This window comes from Nothobranchius furzeri, chromosome 16, assembly GCF_043380555.1.
Source record: "Nothobranchius furzeri strain GRZ-AD chromosome 16, NfurGRZ-RIMD1, whole genome shotgun sequence".
NCBI classification, from domain to species: domain Eukaryota; kingdom Metazoa; phylum Chordata; class Actinopteri; order Cyprinodontiformes; family Nothobranchiidae; genus Nothobranchius; species Nothobranchius furzeri.
The window spans coordinates 26,005,111-26,025,484 of NC_091756.1; the positions used below are offsets into that span (position 1 = coordinate 26,005,111).

The window sequence follows — 20,374 nt, forward strand, 5'->3', positions numbered from 1 at the left end:
TTCAATTAGGCGCTTTTGGTAGCCATCCACAAGCTTCTGGCAAGCTTCTGGTTGAATCTTTGACCACTCCTCTTGACAGAATTGGTGAAGTTCAGTTAAATTTGATGGCTTTCTGACATGGACTTGTTTCTTCAGCACTGTCCACATGTTTTCAATGGGGTTTAAGTCAGGACTTTGGGAAGGCCATTCTAAAACCCTTATTCTAGCCTGATTTAGCCATTCCTTTACCACTTTTGATGTGTGTTTGGGGTCATTGTCCTGTTGGAACACCCAACTGCGCCCAAGACCCAACCTTCATACTGATGATTTTAGGTTATGTTGAAGAATGTGAAGGTAATCCTCCTTCTTCATTATCCCATTTACTCTCTGTAAAGCACCAGTTCCATTGGCAGCAAAACAGCCCCACAGCATAATATTCCCACCACCATGCTTGACTGTAGGCATGGTGTTCTTGGGGTTAAAGGCCTCACCTTTTCTCCCTCAAACATATTGCTGGGCATTGTGGCTAAAAAGCTTGATTTTCGTTTTGTCTGACCACAGAACTTTCCTCCAGAAGGTCTTATCTTTGTCCATGTGATCAGCAGCAAACTTCAGTCGAGCCTTAAGGTGCCGCTTTTGGAGCAAGGGCTTCCTTCTTGCACGGCAGCCTCTCAGTCCATGGAGGTGCAAAACACGTTTGACTGTGGACAATGACACCTGTGTTCCAGCAGCTTCTAATTCTTGGCAGATCTGCTTTTTGGTGATTCTTGGTTCACTCTTTACCCTCCTGACCAATTTTCTCTCAGCAGCAGGTGATAGCTTACGTTTTCTTCCTGATCTTGGCAGTGATGAAACAGTGCCATGCACCTTATACTTACAAACAATTGTTTGCACTGTTGCTCTTGGGACCTGCAGCTGCTTTGAAATGGTCCCAAGTGACTTTCCTGACTTGTTCAAGTCAATAATTCGCTTTTTCAGATCCATGCTGAGCTCCTTTGACTTTCCCATTGTAGCGTTTGTGGGCGTTTGTATCCAATGAGCCCTATTTACCTGGCCTAAGAGAAGTCACCCGCTGTAGTCACTCATAATCACTCACAAGAAGTTAAGAGGCCATGCTATGAAGCTCAGTTCACTGACACGTTTCTAAGTCACCAAAATTGCTAGTTCATGTTACTGTATGTATATTTGTGACCCAGCAAATGTGATCACTTTTCTCTGTTAACCCACAATAAAGACATTAAAGAACCAAACTTCATGAATGTTTTTTGTGACAAAGAAGTATCTGTTCCAATCACTCTATCAGAGAAAAATCAGAGTTTTAGAAATAACGGGACACTCAGTAGAGCCATTATATTATATTTTTTACAAGTGTATGTAAACTTCTGACCACAACTGTATTTAAAGTAGTGGAGGTCCTATTGAAATTGCGTACATCCTCATTATGTAGCTGTGATGCATGTTCCCATGACAGTGACACGGCGCCACAGCCAGCAGGCCAATTTTTATCTGCAAAACTCCAGTAGCTATCGGCTTCAGACATAATTTACATAGACGCGACGTGGACTGAGCTGCCAACTTGGATAGGTCTCCAGTCGCCCCCAGTGCATTTATTACTATTGAAGAAGATGTTTATGCAACTAAAAACACATTTTATTGTAATTTTTAACAAAATCAGATATATTGTATGGCATGATAATTAAATGTTGACTCCAATTGGGTTTGGAGAGTGAGAAAAACATCCAATACGGCAGAGACGCTGTTGCGCTATCCAACTACCAATGGCACATCTACATATTCATCTCTATGATTGGTGCAGTTGGCCCTGGTGCTGCAGAATAAACCTTTCTGTCCGTCAGTAATTTCTCTGTGTTTATTAACGTATCTTTCACTGTTGGCTGGCTCCTGTTAGAGACTCTGTTAAAGATGTGAACTGGGACTTAACGAAACCTGATGATTCGCTGTGGCGATGCGGGAAGATAAGCCAAAGAAGATCCAAAAGACACAGTAGTTCGTTTTGAAGGCAGTTTATCATGCAGCCGTCTATTCCAGCATTTTAAATGCCCAGTGTGCACACATTACAAGTGACTGACACACTGCCTTCTCTGTCCGATTGAAAATACCACCAAAATACAGACATTTTAGAGTTTCTGTGGGGACACGCTAGCTCTACGTTAGCCTAGTACCTAACAGCTGCAGGTAATGGTGTCTGAATCCTCGCCTGCCGTAAATTGTGTGAGGTAATGGTATTGTTTTCTTCCAAAAAATAAAGAATACTGATGTAGAGGAACTTGTTGAGTTCAAAACTATGCCATTGGTTTTCCATTTGACAATCTCTATCTCAGGATGAATTTTAAAAGTAATATTTGTTATAGTCATAGTTAAATCCAATGGTGGTGAATTGTAACTCATCACCATCAGCATATGAATGTGTGTGTGCTAGGGTAAATGAATGGTTGTGTTGTACAGTGTCTTGAGGGTTGTATAACCCTAAACGGAGCTATACCAAATACAGACCATTTACAGATCTTAGACATATTACATATCATTAGAAAGCTAGGATTCTTGTGTTTCTAATTATATGTCAATCAACCATACCTGTAGACACAGTAAACACTTTTGTCAAACCACTCGTACATTACAAAAGGTCTAATTCAATTTCATTGAATAAAACCATCTTGAACAAAAACTGTTTTTGTACATCAACAAGGGTCCAATAAAATAATTGGTCCACAATCCAGCATATCTTACCACTGAAAACAATCAACATTTCCTTCATATCTCTTTCTCACCATCACCTCCATTAGCATTGTCATTGTAACTTCGTACTTTTGATCAACATCGTACCTGATCCATTAGTCTGCTGAGGGGGAGTGACCCCTCATTAGCTAAATCATCAGCTATTGGCTTATAGGTCAAAAGTGTTGCCTCCTATTATTATGTGTGCATCATGACCACATCAAGTAGAAATTTGAAAACCAAAAAAAAATCTCACATGGGAATCTTGTGGTCTGCTTCCGCATATTGAGTTAGAACGATTGTGATTGGTGGATTGCTCCATGCAGAGCATGTCAGGCCCACAAAACATCTAAATGACACCTGCATGAATATATCGCCCACTGTCATTTTTTAAACTGATCAAATATGATCTAATCAAACTTTATTCATATAGCACTTTCCATTCATAGGATGAAACACAAAGTTCTTTAAACATCGTTTGTACGTTCTTGCTGTGTTTGTCTTCTAATTCCAGTTTTGGTTCTTTTTTAAAACACAGATAAGGTTTCTCTTTACCTTGCTGACGGTTTTGTTTGCGGCTGCAAACTTCTTCAGAGCTGACACTGATGGTGGCGTCACTTCCTACTCCGTTTACCTGCGAGCAGCAGAGGACGTTGTCGCCCTCTGCTGCCCGCTCTCCCCTCTCCGATGATGCAGTACCCTGCTGCCTGCCACTGAGCGCCCCAGCCGCCGCCACTGACCACCGGTCCTGAGGCAGAGGGCTCCACAGAGGAAACACTGGAAGGATTAAAATATGTGACATGTAAAATAACAAGAACTAGTATGGAAAATATGTCAAATGTATTATGTAAAATATCCAATAAAATGTGATTAAAGAAATTAAACAACATAAATGTGTAACACAACAGTAATTAAAAATAAACAAATAAGTAAAACAAGCAATGCAATAAATAGTAATCAGTTAAAAGCTAAACTAAAAAGGTGGGTCTTACAAACATGAACGTTCTCTGCAACCCTGAGATCCCCCGACAGCCCATTCCAGAGGCGAGGGCCATAATAACTAAAAGATGAATGAACCACACAGAACATTTTCATGAGGCAGCAGTAGCTCAGCAGGTAGAGTGGGGTGTCCAGTAATCAGACGGTTGCAGGTTTGATCCCGGCTTCCAGCAGAGAATGCTGCTGCCCTTGTGTGTCCTCGGACAATTCACCCGCCTTGCCTGCTGGTATTGGTCGGACCAGTGGTGTCAGTGTATGGCAGCCTCGCCTCTGACAGTGCATCCCATGGCAGCTGTGGCTACATTGTAGCTCATTCCCACCAGCATGTGAATATGTGTGTGAATGGGTGAATGATGCACTGTAGTGGTTGTAGAACCTTAAGAACGTACAATACATACACTGAACACTTATTTGTTGCCCACCTTTAGTGTTTCAGAGAGACCTCTGAAAAGTTTGTTTTTAACCTCCTGACCTTCCTAATATTTAAATCCTGCCACTCAAAAGCTCAGACCACCATGTCTTGAGGATCAACTGCTCACCAGTCAGGAGTGCCAATGATATCATGATGGCGTTTGGGAAAATACTTATTGAGGTACTATTTCATGAGTGAGTCCTAAACCTGGCAATGTTTCAAGGCGATAAACCTGGAGAAAAAAAGTAGAACTATCTTCTGCCGCCACATAAGAAATACAGAAGTGCTCCCAGCCTCTGAAGTCAGTCCACTCCCAGTCAAACGCTGTCAGATTTTATTGTGAAATACTAGGGGAGTAAAATCTTCCCATGGGTCACTGTGGTGTCATTAGTGAGATTTAGCACCTTGTTAGTCTTACAAGTATTAAATCCTATAATAAAGTAATTCTGAAAATAATTCAATCAGCTTTTCCCCTTAAAGAGGAAAATATTGTGTCCAGGTGAAGTTTCTAGGATTATTTTACTTTTATGTTTTGACATATCAATTGTTCCTCCTTTCCTTTGTCTTTCTGTTTTTGTTCAATTATCAAACAGTGCAAAGATAAATGCTGGCACTGCAGAGTAATCACAATAATAAGTATGTCCAGAGAAAATAAAGTAGAATGGATGAACTACCAAGATGAGAAACCAATTTACTCCTCAGCATTTGAACATCAGGCAAAAAAACTTTCTCCCTCTCACTTATTCAAGTCAGGGAGAAGCAACCATCCTTAGAAAGCTTCCCCATCTTTGTCAAACCACAGTTACACAGCAACTATTCATCAAGCTGTCTGCTTCTGCTCTCTTTACTTAAAAGGATTAAGGCCTCTCCACAGATTGCCAGGATATCACACTGCACTCACAGAAGACTTTACCATTTGTAAAAATGAATCCTTTGAATAGAGTGAGAAAACACTTTGGCCAAAACAAAAAGCCATTAAGCTCAGTTAGATTTAGTGGAAGAACGCAACATGCCCTAATAAGACCTCCAACTTACTGTTTGGATGACACTTGTGTATCATGTTTGTGTGAAGACTGTAAATGACACACCATAAAATATGGAGTTGGATCAAATCAACCTTGAACACCCTTGGGAAAATTAGTTCTATCCTACTATAAAAAGACCAAAACAGCAAGATACAAAAGCTTTATTAAGTCTAAACCACCTGGCGTCTGATAAAGGGACACGAGAAGGAAGACAGTCAGAGAAAACAAAGTCAATGTCATAAAAACAAGGAAATAAAGGCATGGAGAATAAAGAGAGTAAAGCAAGAGAGGATATATGGTCAGTGTGTCCTGCAGCTGTCTAAGCCTATAGCAGTATAACTAAAGGGATGAGCCAGGATAACCCAGTATATATTCCACGTGCCTAAGCTTATGACAGCATAACTAAAGGGATGAGCTAGGATAGTCCAGTGTGTCCTGCAGCCGTCTAAGCCTATAGCCCCATAACTAAAGGGATGAGCCAGGATAACCCAGTATATATTCCACGTGTCTAAGCTTATAACAGTATAAATAAAGGGACGAGCTAGGATAGCCAAATGTGTCCTGCAGCTGTCTAAGCCAATAGCAGCATAACTAAAGGGATGAGCCAGGATAACCCGGTATGTCCTTCATTTGTTGGTCACGACACTAGACCACCAAACCCAATACAATGATTAAAATACCTAGGACGCAGCTGTTGCATGCATGTTTTGTTAGAGCGGGCAAGGGCGGAGCACCAGCCTTGTTTCCAAGGATGCTTTCTTCTTAGTCGTTGCTTTGTTGGTGCCCATGATGCTTTGTTGTTTATGTGATGAATGGGTGGAGCTCAGGCCGCTGGAGGTAGGGTTTCAGTGAATCCAATTGTTTCATTTCTGGGTACAAAGACAGGCTGATGAAAATAACTCAGGAGATAAAATGACATCTCAATAGTACCAACGGTAATATTTTATCATACAATGTGCTACCTTTGCTCACAAAAGTTTAAAATAGCATGATCTGGTCCCTTTAAGAGTTTCTGTTGTTTTCTTGTTGTTTACTTTTTCATCTTACATACTCTTTGTTATTTAGTATTTACTTTCTACGTCTTGCTCATGTTGTGAATGTAATTGCTGCCATGAAACCAACATTTCTCCAATGAGAGACAAAAATGGTATTTTTTAATCCAGCGTGTCCTCCAGCCATCTGAGCCTATAGCAGTATAACTAGAGGGATGAGCCAGGAAAACTCAAGCCAACTAGATAATTTATCTTCCCTATGGTTTGCTGCTTTAAATCACTTGATTAGAATTACTGGTTGACTTGTGCAGAACAGGACATTCAAACATTGAACATTTGGGCGTTGAGTTGGAAGCAAGCAGAACTCTCAAGGACCATGAATGGAGAGTGTAAAATGTATTGTGGGAGGGGTGGGACTTCATTCCTCCTTTATATTACTGCTAGACTGATTAAACTCCTCCCTGAAGCCCTGATATAATTGTTGCACTGAACCCAAAAAGACTTGACATTACTGTAGAACCTTTTGATGGTGATTGAGGAAACACCACTGGCTAAAAACTAGCCCTGAAACCACTCTTTCAGGTGTTTGCCTCATTTCTTCTTTGCAGTTAACATCTTTATTACAACTGTGCTCCATTATGCCCAACAAGAAGTCACCATTTTGATGTTTTCTCTGCTGTGGATCTTTCTGCTTGGACTGCAGTTCAGAGCAATGTTAGATCCCTCCCCTGAGATGGAAGCCAAGTCACATGCTGAGTTTTAGGTGAAAAAGTCAGACTGATTTTGGATGGCTGCTTCCTAATACAAAACTTTGCTTTGAAGAGAAAACAATCAAACTAAATCATTTTCATGATTTTCAAACAATGAATCGTGTTTTTCAGAGAAACACATTAGACATTGCTGTACATGGAACAGCTGAAGGAAGATTCTTATAAGAGAGGAAGAAAATAAAGAAAAGGCTAAAGGGAAAATCTTGGTTCGTTATTTTGTGTGAGACAGAACTCATGAAGGAAGATTTAAACATTCGATTGACATCAGGAGTTTCAAAAAAATCAAAAGGTCAAGCTAGGGAAAACAAATCTTTTAGAAGAAATGTGGGATGGAAGTTCTTTAGTTGGGTCAGCATTGTTCGTAAAGACCTGAACGGAGTCTGGGTCAGAGGTAAAAGGCTCCTCTGGGAGAGAAAAAGATGAATACAGAGCATGAGAGAAGAAAGTGGAGAGTGGAGATTGAAACTAGAAAGCATAACAAATCCAGGATTAGATGGTCTTATTGCAAAATCCAGGATGTGAGAAGACAATGGGCACTTTTCATTTCTCTAAGCTATGCCCTTCACATTGTCTTTTTGATGGATGAGACCTTTGTGTTCTCACTCTAGTTCCTTTTCCCCTTGTCAGTGTTCAACCATGAATCTGTGGCCCAATCCCGATACTTGCACTTCCACCATCGCCCCTGGGATGGAGGCGGCGTCGTTGGCCCCTGGGCTGGAGGCGGCGTCGTCGGCCCCTGGGCTGGAGGCGTCGTCGTCGACCACTGGACTGGAGACGGCGTCGCCCACTGGACTGGAGACGGCGTCGCCCACTGGGCTGAGACGGCGGCGTCGACCACTGGGCTGGAGACGGCGGCGTCGACCACTGGTCTGGAGACGGCGGCGTCGACCACGGGACTGGAGACGGCGGCGTCGACCACGGGACTGGAGACGGCGTCGCCCACTGGGCTGGAGACGGCGTCGCCCACTGGGCTGGAGACTGCGTCGCCCACTGGGCTGGAGACTGCGTCGACCACGGGACTGGAGACGGCGTCGACCACGGGAATGGAGACGGCGTCGACCACGGGACTGGAGACGGCGTTGACCACTGGGACTGGAGATGGCGTTGACCACTGGACTGGAGAGGGCGTCGACCACAGGACTGGAGACGGCGTCGACCACGGGACTAGAGACGGCGGTGTCGACCACGGGACTGGAGACGGCGTCGTCGACCACGGGACTGGAGACGGCGTCGTCGACCACGGGACTGGAGATGGCGTCGACCATGGGACTGGAGACGTCGTCGACCACTGGACTGGAGACGGCATCGACCACTGGACTGGAGACGGTGTCGACCACGGGACTAGAGACGGCGGTGTCGACCACGGGACTGGAGACGGCGTCGTCGACCACGGGACTGGAGACGGCGTCGTCGACCATGGGACTGGAGACGGCGTCGACCATGGGACTGGAGACGTCGTCGACCACTGGACTGGAGATGGCGCCGACCACTGGACTGGAGACTGCGTCGACCACGGGACTGGAGACGGTGTCGACCACTGGACAGGAAACGGCGGAGACGTTGGACTGGAGACGGCGGAGACGTTGGACTGGAGGGAACACCGACCTCTGGACTTTAGGGAACGCCGACCTCTGGACTGGAGGGAACACCTGACCTCTGGACTGGAGGGAACGCCAACCTCTGGACTTTAGGGAACGCTGACCTCTGGACACGAGGGAACGCCGACCTCTGGACACGAGGGAGCGTCGACCTCTGGACACGAAGGAGCGTCGACCTCGACCGGCGAGCACTGCTGGGTGGACTGCGGGTTCAATCCTTTGGCCAAGAGATGAGGGAGCTGCAGACTGAACCGGAACCTTCTCCTGGAAATTCTGGGAGGATAGGGTGTCCAGCTGGAACTCCTGGAGGCTGACGAGCTGACGGATCCGGCCAAGCTCCGCCTGGAGGCCGGCAAGCTCTGTCAGCTGGGCTGTAGGCGTGGTCCCTCCGCCTGCAGATGACGGAGGCGCTGATTGGACTGGAAACGGGACTGCTGGGCTGACTGGGGGCAGGTCCAAGCTGGCGCGCCGAGCCGGAGCTGCAGCTATCTCGCGGCTCTGTCCCGGGACCAGGGGTGGCGGTGGAGCCTGGCATCCTTCCCAATGCTGTGGGCCAGCTCCGGGGGAGCACACAGCCAGTCTGGTGCCCACGTAGCAGGAGCGGTCTAGCTGTGTCTCCTGGTCCAACCTCACATCTAGCTCTGGGAGGGCGGAGGGGATCGTCGCAGCCGGGGTTCGGCGACGGCATCTGCGGCGAGACGAGGCCAGAGGAAGAGAAGCCGGCCGGTGATCTGCGGTTAAAAATTGGAGCAAACACTCTCAAGGAAGAACCTCCCCGCTGGATCCTTTACTGGGTCGGCTCATTCTGTCAGGCGGGCCGGTGAGTGAAATGGAGGTGAGGATCCACACCCAGGTGAGGAAGGAGGCAGGCAGGCAGACAGGAACATTTAAAAGGTTTTAATGAGACACGCAGGACAATGAAACAATGAACCAACCAGACAAAATGGACTAACAGGGTTTAAATACAGGAGGAGCTGCGACCTTGGGTGATTGGGAGACGAGAGGCAGGTGGGAGCAATTAACATGAACACAGGACTGAAACGAATGGGGAGACAGGACATGGTGTGACACACAGAACGTTGTTGTCATGTTGGGTTGAAGTCTTTTGACCCATGACATGCAGAATCACTCAACAGGCAGAAGGTAAGTAAAAATTATTTATTTTTGTTCGTTGAGTGTTGCAGATGTAGATCGGGATTCGGGAGGTTCTGATGAAGTTCTGAAGTAGAAAACCAGAGTGAGCAGTTGCAGGATAACGGGCACAAAAGGTAATGAGAGTTTGTCTTACGGTTTCCTGGTTGTTAAGGAGAGTTTGAGAGGAGGGCAAGTCAAGGCTGGCTGAGTTGGTTGGGTGAGAGGCAGAGGAAATGGCTGGGAGCTGAGCACCGGAGTCCAGGGTGTTCTGATGGCAGGTGGGGGTTGGAGAGCAGGCGGTAAGGGGCGAGCGACGGGCTGGTGAGCAGGATTGATCCGGTGAGTCTTTTGCTTGATGGTGGAAGTTGGCAGATGAATGGAAGGTACCTGAGGAGGTTGGAGGTAACAGGGCAGATTAACACGAGAGAAGCAAGGTAAACAGGAGATAAAACAAGACAGGCAAGGTTCTGGTGAGAATACCACCCAATACTGAGTAATCATCCGGCGCTGATGTGTTGTCCCGACACTCGTTAAATCCCCTGACCACTGACAAGAAGATCAACAGCAGCTGCTCTCTGGACACACCCACCTGCACACAGAGAAACTCAACACAAAACAGGTGTCAACTCAGCACAGACCATGACAGTTGTGCTCTATGATGGTGTCAATGCCAAAACTACCAGAACTACCAAAACTCACCTCTTACATCAGGAAGAATCCGCGCATTTCGAGGGTTATCCGTTCTTCCATAATCCGTTGTCGAATTGTGATCGGCAGAAGCTTTTATGGTTTGCGCCTTACTTTAACAGCAGCGACCCGAAATGATCTCCTAACACATGGATTTTCTGCTTCCTGATCACGTGACGTGTGATGTACGTGGATGAAGATCAGCTATAGAGCTGAGATGTTTGTTCTCACAGTGCGGGGGCTCGTTCCGACGCCCACACAGTAAAAAAAATGCAGTGATTGGTTGGATTTAAAATGACGACTTTTGTCATCAATGGCAGATAATGAGTGAATCTTTTTAATATTTAGAATTTTTTTGTTTTGAAGCGAGGCGCTATATGAAAGACCATTTTCTTTCTTTCAGTCTGAGATCTAATAGATAAGTTGGAGTTTTTCACCAGGTTTTGAAATTTACAACAAAAAGTTTTCTTTCTAATTATTCTGCCAACGTTGTAGTCTAATCAGTACTTTTCCCAGCTGTTTTAGTTTTAAATAACTTTGAAAAGGCTTTTCTCCAAGTTGTGAAAGAGAAGATTCTTTAATAACATTGTGAGTGGCTTCTCAGTGCATTTATATCATAAACAGTAAAAGCTGTACATATTTTACACTGGGATAGAAGCTGTAACGTGATGAAGGTTTTCTGATTTGTGGCAAAGGTCACATTTGCCCAGCTGGGTCAAACAGTACTTTTGAATCCACAGATTAACCCAAGGAGCCACGATGCCTGCTCAAGATCATAACACCATATCTGCTGTTCTGTCCCAGAAGGACACTTCAAGTCACGATGATAATAATTGGATAATAATTAATAAACTCATTGATTTTATTACTGTTTAATATAATCATCATAAAATGATCACTTGGTTCAATATAAAGGTATTTGAATTACATGAAATGGATTATTATGCTTCAGGTTATAATAATAATTATTATAATGATTATGAAGATGTGTTCAGCAAAGAAGGTCAAGTTCACCTTATCCATCTAACACAGAGTCCAGGTAAACAATAACTGCCATCACATGTTTTTGATGCATGATCAAGCTTTCTTCCGGAGGGAGTGGAAGTGTCCTGAGAGCTTTTGGTAAAACTAACCATCACAGATTTGTTGGGGTTATTAGGAGCGAACAATTAGTAAGCTTCAACTTACTTTTGGATTCTTCAATAAATTCTGTAAATATGGGAATATTTACTGATTTATTAATTAATTAAGATATTCTTAGATATACGGGGCACCATTCCCCTTTTACCGGGGAAAAATTGAATCCAAAACTCTTATCAGTCTTTCTTGAAGTTCGTAGAATCCTTGGAGCAGAGACTTCTCTTCGACACAACAAAGCTACTGGAGACGAAAATCTGAATTTTATAACGTTTAATTAACAATTTGTCAAATGAATAAACAGTGGCATAAATGAATAATAACCATGTGATATAATAAAAGGATGTATATTCAAAATAATGTTCAAGGTGTTTGTGTGGTGTGTGTGAGTGAGTGTGTGTGTGTGTGAGAGATGAATGGGTCTTTGTTTCCCCAGAGTAGGTGGGGGAAAGTGAGCTGTGAGTGTGTGTGGGGCTCTTCCCCTCCCCTCGCATTCAACAGGAGACCTGGATGTGTAAAGTTTTCTACTTTCCCGAACACTTAGTGGCTTAGAATCACAGTAAAACTTAAATCAAACACTTCAAAAGTTAACAAACAACAAAAGGTCACTTGTAAATTATTTAATCTAAAAGGAGTCGGCAGCCTGGCCAGAGCTGACGACTAAAAGCGATGATCAATAAGCAGTTTATTCTTTCAAAATGACCCGAAGGACGAATTGGGAGCGAAAGAGGAAAACACGAAGCTACTTTTTAAGCAATAGCGCGGTTTTATTGCTTATTCTGGACTATAGAGGAAACGGGAGAAGAAAAGGAGAGAAAAAAATGAGTTTTCTGATCACCAGATGAGCAGCAAGGCGTCCCCCGCTGTTATGACTTGACGGTTCTCCGTTTTTCTCCGCAGTTTTCAGCGTCATCCGTCGGTTTGATGCTTTCTCCGTTGTTTGGCTCCACGTGTGTTTCTCCACGGCTGGACACAAAGAGAACGAAGTTTCTTTTGGGCTGAGTTTGACAACTTACAGCGTCTCTGAGAGCTGAATGGAGCTCCGCTCGTTCCCAGTCAGGTCCCGATGGAGTTAAGAGTGGTTTCCAGCGGTTGCGTGGCTCAACTTGGCACTTAGAGCTTCCGCGTGCTCAAGTTGTCGGAGCGTTGACAAGCGTGTCCTTACCGCCAGGTATCCTGGGCAAAAGAACGAGGATTCTTTGTCTCTGCTGAAGATTTATGGTCTTCGCGGGAAAAGCTCCACGGCTTCCCGCACATGCGCAGAACGTGTTTCTGGTACTAGGCGGTGACGTCATCACAATGCTTCCGTGTGCAAAGCATCATGGGAAATGAAGTTTCTTGGTGCTGATGTGATTATTTGCTTTTCAGAGCAATTTAAGCACAGTCATTTTGGAGAAAATCACTGCATAGTAATTTCCTCATGAGGTCAGACCCTCAACAGATTCAAGTTCAGTTCTTGAACCAACACCACGGAGGAAAGGGGAATGGCAGTCTCCTAAGCCTCCACCTGCTGTTCTAGTCACGCTGACCAGAATAGCTAAAGAATAAACAAAACTGTAACCAGCTAACAAAGACTCTACCAGAGTCATTGATTTCTGAAGTTAAAACGAGAACACTCCATCTGCCAACGCTTGACAACCTTGTACCTGGCTACCACTCTGGACCAGACGATCGGACACTCGCGTCTTCCCTGCCAGCCCCGAGTGTCATCTTGGATGAACCCATCCTCCCGATCTCCGGATCCACAAGTTGGTCAGCTGTTTGGGTGAGGTAGAACACGCGAATGCGTTTGATGCTGTTTCTCTCAAAATAACTCAGTTATCCGCAAAACATCAATTCCATCCAGAACGCTTTTCATTCTCTCTGAAAGAAACCTTCTGAGAACTTCATTCACGCATCCAAAACTCACCATTCTCATTTTAGCTCCATTCAGTCACTGGTTTGCCTTTAAAACAAGTTTAATATCAAAGCTGTTAAAGATTGTCATTAAAATTGCCATCCCTGAATTGTCGTTTATGATTGTCGTTTCAAATATTTCAGTTTAAAATTGTTAGTAATACATTTCTTCATTTTTAAACTTGCCTCATTATTGAAACGAAACACAGAAAATGTATAATGTTTCTGGTTATTTGAAAGCAAAGATCCTAGCTTCAGATTTAAAATAACTTTTGCTATTAAATTTAATCATATAAATTAAACGTTAATCTTTGGATTAAAATTAGATCAAACAGGTTGATGTATGAACTTAGATCGATATATAAGTATCAGGGATATATATATATATATATATATATATATATATATATATATATATATATATATATATATATATATATATATATATATATATATATATATACGATATAAGCTTCATAGGTTAATCTGATTGGTCAGTTTTCGGAATCTCCACTGAATAGCAACAGAGGTAATTTAAGTATGCAGATTTAACTCTACAAAGCCCACCAGCAAGTGTTTTAGTTTGATTTGTTTCCAGGTAACTTATAAATTGTAATGGGTTTGGAGAAACATGGAAAAATGTAAGTTTGCAGATTTAAACTACAGCTAAATAAGGTATTTTAAATCATCTGTGAAGCTTTTTAAATCTAAACAGCAAAGTATTAAGCTTTGAAAATATGTGTGAGTGTTGATATCCCAGAGGTTTCCAGTCTCCAAGTCAAGTTGTACATTGATTTCTCTGACCTCTAGTCAGAGTATGAGGTCATCCGTCACATGAGTCTCTGGTGTTTCTCTGACATCAGCAAGTAGACGTCCATGCTCCAGCGCTTTATTTGAACCCAGGGTGACTAAGAAAGAAACGACTATTTTATTTCCTGTTCTCTTTATTTCCTCCCTGTTGGTTTCAGTAACTAATATGGAGCTCATCTGTCACTGTCCACCAAGCACCTAAAGGGGTTCCTCTTATCAGGGGCACACAGTTCGTTTCATTCCGTCACACCTGATCTTGTGCATCCTCCTGAAAACTTGAAGAAGCAGCAATATGAAATAATTAACTTTCATTAGGTCACTAATTGGATCGTGTGCTGCCAACATATTCATTATGAAGCCACAGCTGTGTCTTTTGTTAGGATTTGCTGGCTGTTTTGTTGCTTACCTCCCAACAGAGAGGCTGGGGAGAAAATTAGCAGTAGCTGAAAGCCAAATGCTGACGATTTAGTTTGTTAGAAGTTTCTGTTTACCTGCTTCGCTGTGGAAGGCGCTTCTTTGCTACTGACTTACTTTGTTTTTTTCAAATTTAAATAAAAGTTGACTAGGTCAGAACTAAAACCTGCTACTCAACTATCACAGCCAGCACTTTTCTGTTTGCTGAATGTCAATAAAAGTCACGAGAAGACGAAGAAGTTTGCTTTTTTTGAAGGCATCATGGTGAAAGTAAAACTCAGAGTAATGTCTTTGGAGGTGAAGCAAAGAGATAAAACCAGAGTGAACATCGGCGAGACCTAGACTCATTTTATGGTGCTGAAGGAGGCTACGAAATCACAGATTATACTGCAGTTACTTCTACTCTGCAGTGAATTTTGAAGTTTGTTTTAGGCTAAGAAAGGTGGAATTTTCTTTACCTGTCCTGACAGTTTCTGCTTTTTGCTTGAAAACGTTTTCATGAGTTATCATCTGTGTAGACGCTGACTTGGCTTATGTTCTATATTCCAGGTGTGCGTCATGTTAGAGGGATGAGTGGGTGTGTTAAGTCCGTGGGCCCTCCCACAAGTGCTTGGTGTTGCCTTCTTGATGAGTGTTGATACGTCATGGTCAATTCATAAGGGCCCTCGTCTCTGTTGATGGTTGTTAGCTCTTTGTTAGCGTAGCAGACTGTAGCAGGGTTGCTTACGACAGCTGTAATTCAGCTCTAATAAATGTTGCTTTCATCACTTTTGATGGGGAAAAGCAGCAGTTCTCCAGATGATGGGTGTGTTCTATTTCTACCTCTGACTTTGGCTACTACTGCGGATACTCTGTTCACCAATTTGTAACCAGAATCTCATTCTTTTGGTCATGATCCAAATCACATAAGGTTTGGAACATAGACGGATTGAGAGCATAAACAGGGTCAGAGTATGAGACCAGCAGCAGCCCATGACCCCCCAACTCCCACAACCCTTCCAACAACTCTGCAAGGGCACCCTAACGTCCTTTACCATGATCTCTCTGAATTCCTCCCACGTCTGAGCTTTTGCTTCATCAACCCCTGAAGCTACAAACTTTCTGGCCAAATCTACAATGATAATGCACAAGATGCCTTTAAATTAAAGATTCTAATTCAAAGTAAGGAAGACTTTGCTGAAGTGTTTGGCTAACTACCCTAAATTGGCTTATAAAATCATGCCAAGACAAATTTTACAGATGGCAGGGTTTTTTTTTTTTTTTTTTTTCAAAAAGTATTAACAGAAACACAAAGACATGCTCTAAACGAAGATCTGGTACATAAAAGACCAAAAGAATGATGAGCTCTTTTATTTTTGCTCATTTGTAGTCAAAGTGCTTTCATCTGGAACCTTCATCTCCTTGCTTTAGTTCGTCCACAGCTGTGACTAACCTCATTACAAGGGAAAAAAGGGCTGGTAAAAGTCTAAGTACAAAAAGTTAACAGATTCATAAATGATGGGAGATGAGAAGGACTTGAAAGTGTCGCGTTTTTGGAAATGAATTGAGGTAACTGCAGGTTATTGCGCCACATTTTAAACAAGACAGAAGCTTGCTGGAGATGAGTAGACATCCCTAACCTGAGCCACAACACAACACAACCAATGCCACAACACAGTACAACCAAAGCCACAACACAACAACAACCAAAGCCACAACACAACCAAAGCCACAACACAACACAACCAAAGCCACAACACAACAACAACAAAAGCCACAACACAACACAACCAAAACCACAACACAACACAACCAAAGCCACAACACAACCAAAGCCACAACACAACCAAAGCCACAACACAACACAACCAAAGCCACAACACAACACAACCAAAGCCACAACACAACACAACCAAAGCCACAACACAACAACAACCAAAGCCACAACACAACACAACCAAAGCCACAACACAACACAACAAAAGCCACAACACAACACAACCAAAGCCACAACACAACACAACCAAAGCCACAACACAACAACAACCAAAGCCACAACACAACAACACCCAAAGTCATAACACAAAAACAACAAAAGGCACAACACAACCAAAGCCATAACACAACACAACCCAAGCCACAACACAACAACAACCAAAGCCACAACACAACAACAACCAAAGCCACAACACAACACAACAACAACAAAAGCCACAACACAACACAACAACAACCAAAGCCACAACATAACACAACCAAAGCCACAACACAACCAAAGTCATAACAAAACACAACCTAAGCCACAACACAACCAAAGCCACAACACAACACAACCAAAGCCACAACACAACAACAACCAAAGCCACAACACAACAACAACTGAAGCCACAACACAACCAAAGCCATAACACAACAACAACAAAAGCCACAACACAACCCAAGCCACAACACAACAACAACCAAAGCCACAACACAACAACAACCAAAGCCACAACACAACACAACAACAACAAAAGCCACAACACAACACAACAACAACCAAAGCCACAACATAACACAACCAAAGCCACAACACAACAACCAAAGCCACAACACAACACAACCAAAGCCACAACACAACAACAACCAAAGCCACAACACAGCAACAATCAAAGCCACAGCACAACAACAACCAAAGCCACAACACAACCAAAGCCATAACACAACAACAAAAGCCACAACACAACCCAAGCCACAACACAACAACAACAAAAGCCACAACACAACCCTAGCCACAACACAACTACAACAAAAGCCACAACACAACAACAACAAAAGCCACAACACAACAACAACCAAAGCTACAACACAACAAAAACCACAACACAACCAAAGCCATAACACAACACAACCTAAGCCACAACACAACAAAAACCAAAGCCACAACACAATCAAAGCCACAACACAGCAACAACCAAAGCCACAACACAACCAAAGCCATAACACAACAACAACCAAAGCCATAACACAACAATAACCAAAGCCACAACACAACAACAACAAAAGCCACAACAACAAAAGCCACAACAGGCCACAACAAAACCAAAGCCACAACAACAACCAAAGCCACAACACAACCAAAGCCACAACACAACAACAACCAAAGCCATAACACAACAACAACAAAAGCAAGGAAGCAAGGACTTGGAGTTGGTTCTGCTTGTGCCTGTCAGGCCATGATGACCTTAGACATGAATATATAGATGCCCCATTAGGTACAGGATAGCGAACAGAGTTGCCGCCATATTGGACGGATCTTCTCACTCTCCAGTCAACACAAAGTGAGCAAATATGCATGTTTTTGTGCAGCCTACAGTTGCAACAGCCAGCATACTATTGAAAAGAGATAATCTAGGATCACTATTGACTTTTCTAGCCTATCTGATAGGATTTTTTATGTTGTTTAATGATATTTATATTTTAATTATCATGCCATGCCATGTGTCTAATTTTGTGAAAAAGGTTGAAAAAAATTGGATTTTTTGTTGGGTAAACACCTTCCTCAGTAGAAATGAATGCACTGCAGGGTCTCCATCAAAGAAGGTGACTAGCCACTACGGCAGTTCCAGTAGGCAGCGCAGGTCCATGGGGCGTCTACATTTATGCCTGTGATGATGACTGGCTGGTCTTCAGATCCTCTTCCTTCTACCTACACAGAGGGAAAAAGGTCTGTGCTACTTTATAAATTAAAATGGTTTATAAATATAACAGGGTGCATCAAAGGCAAGTCGAATGACAATTAACATAACCCGAGGTCTAACAGAATGAGTTTGCTCTTTTCCATTGGATTATGGTCATAATTCCTTGGAACTGGCAGCTTGGTTCTATGACAGCGAGCGTTCCATGGGGGAGGTTGGGCTGCTGCATGACCTGTGTTAGATGACTTGTTTTTTTCATCTCTAGTGCATGAGCTGGCAGTCTCTGTAGGTGCTCAGCAAGCTGTTTTTCCTTAAAGTTGAAATGGTAACAACCAGCTGTTTGCCCTTCTCTTATATTTTTGAGCTGAGAACCTCTCTCACCTGAGGTGTTCTGTTTCAACTTACGTAAGTGTGTAAAGAGAAGGACCCAGAGAAGTGCTGCGGTTCAGCTATATCAATGGTCCAATGGTTGCTTTTGGTCAGAAATGTGTTATTGGCAGAGATTTTTAGACAAGTGTGAGAAAACCACTTTATTCATTTTTTTTAAACCTCAACATATTCATAGCTTTGCTGTGTTAGAGCGATAAGATGCATAAAAAATGTTTTAAGCTAATTTGTTTTCTTAATTTGTCATTGTAGCTTTAATGCAACCGTAGCAACACGTCTCCATTTGAAAGTGAAACACAGAATCTTTATTCCTGTGTAAAATGTGACAGAGCTGACAGATAATGTTGCAGACCTGCTAGTTTCAAGCTGCTGTTGTTTTGAGATGAAATTCCCTGCAGAATCCCTATTAAATATCCAGGAGAATTCAGCTATAAATTACTCTTATGGTGCTATTTTATTATCATTAGACCCCTCATACATGGTCATTATGGGATATTTTTTAACCAACTCTAAATACAATAAACAGAATTAGATAATTCACCGTCATGCTAGACTTTTTTCTGAATTATTTGTAGTAGTGATGCACTGATATGAAATTTTTGGGTCGATACCGATATCCATTGTTAAGATCATTGTTATGGCCGATAACCGATATTTGCCGATACCAATATACTGACATTAATTCTTCTAAAACCAGCAGATTTTTTTTATAGAATGAAAAGTATTAAAGCTGAATTTACATTATTATGTACACACAACACTCACATTTACAGTTCTGAGGTGATTTCATTCACTCTTCACATGACTGAACAATTACACATCACCCCCTCACCCTCTGAAACAGGTAAACAAATGGAGAGGAGATGGAGAAAATATCGGTTGTTAATATCAGCCTGGTTTTATTTATCGAAACGATACCAATATGTTGAGAAATGACTAACATCGGCCGATACCGATATTGATGCCGCTACATTGTCCATCCCTAATTTGTAGCTCATAACTTCACATTTCATGAGGTGATAGTTCCAGGTTGTCCCTGTGCAGAATCCCTATTAAATATCCAGGAGATATATTGCTTAATTTCTGCTAAATAAAAAGATTTCAAAAGCAAATGTGCAGGTGCAGCAAAGATGACCCATCAGCTTAACTGTGAGAGTGCTCCATCCATTTGTTGTTGTTGTCTTGTCTGCAAAACTAATTTATTTAGCTTAGGAAGCATGGAGCATCTCTGAGGCTTCATCCCACAGAGACCTCTAAGCAAGATACTGAATACCAAATTCTCCTGCAAAACTTCCAACTGCTTGTTTTTGTTTGCCTTCTGGGAGCAAATATTAGATTCTGTATGGATCAGTTCGTAAATGTGATGCACAGGAGCCATAACTCATGGTTATGGATCATGTGGTGATAGATGGCAAAGTTAATCCTGCTGTGTGTTCATCCCTCATGAGAGGACATTACAGATGTATCGACTAGCCTTTGTGTGTTTGTGTGCAAACTGCTTTGGTGCCTTGATGATGCAACTCTACGAAACAAGGGCTGAGTATAGCCACTAGTGTGTGTCTGTGAGCTGCAGACCTAGCAGAGTTCAGCCACGGTTGTACCACTCGTCATTCCAAAGTTTGTAAGCATCTTCATTCTCCTTTTTCTTTTTGTCTTTCAGAATAAAGTTCTGACCATCGATGCAGTGAAAGTCAAACTGCAGGTGAGGACTGAAGCAAAATGAACTCCTTTTATTACTGTCA

General features: G+C 42.8%; 1 protein-coding gene across 1 annotated transcript in view; it reads left to right on the plus strand.

The window, feature by feature from the left end:
- Window positions 1-20,374, plus strand: part of LOC107388255 (ras-related protein Rab-26) — a 168,803-nt gene that overhangs the window by 46,683 nt on the left and 101,746 nt on the right. The window contains exon 3 of the mRNA XM_015963702.3: window positions 20,293-20,334. Coding sequence (XP_015819188.1) covers window positions 20,293-20,334 — 42 coding nt within the window. The remainder of the gene's footprint in view (window positions 1-20,292; window positions 20,335-20,374) is intronic.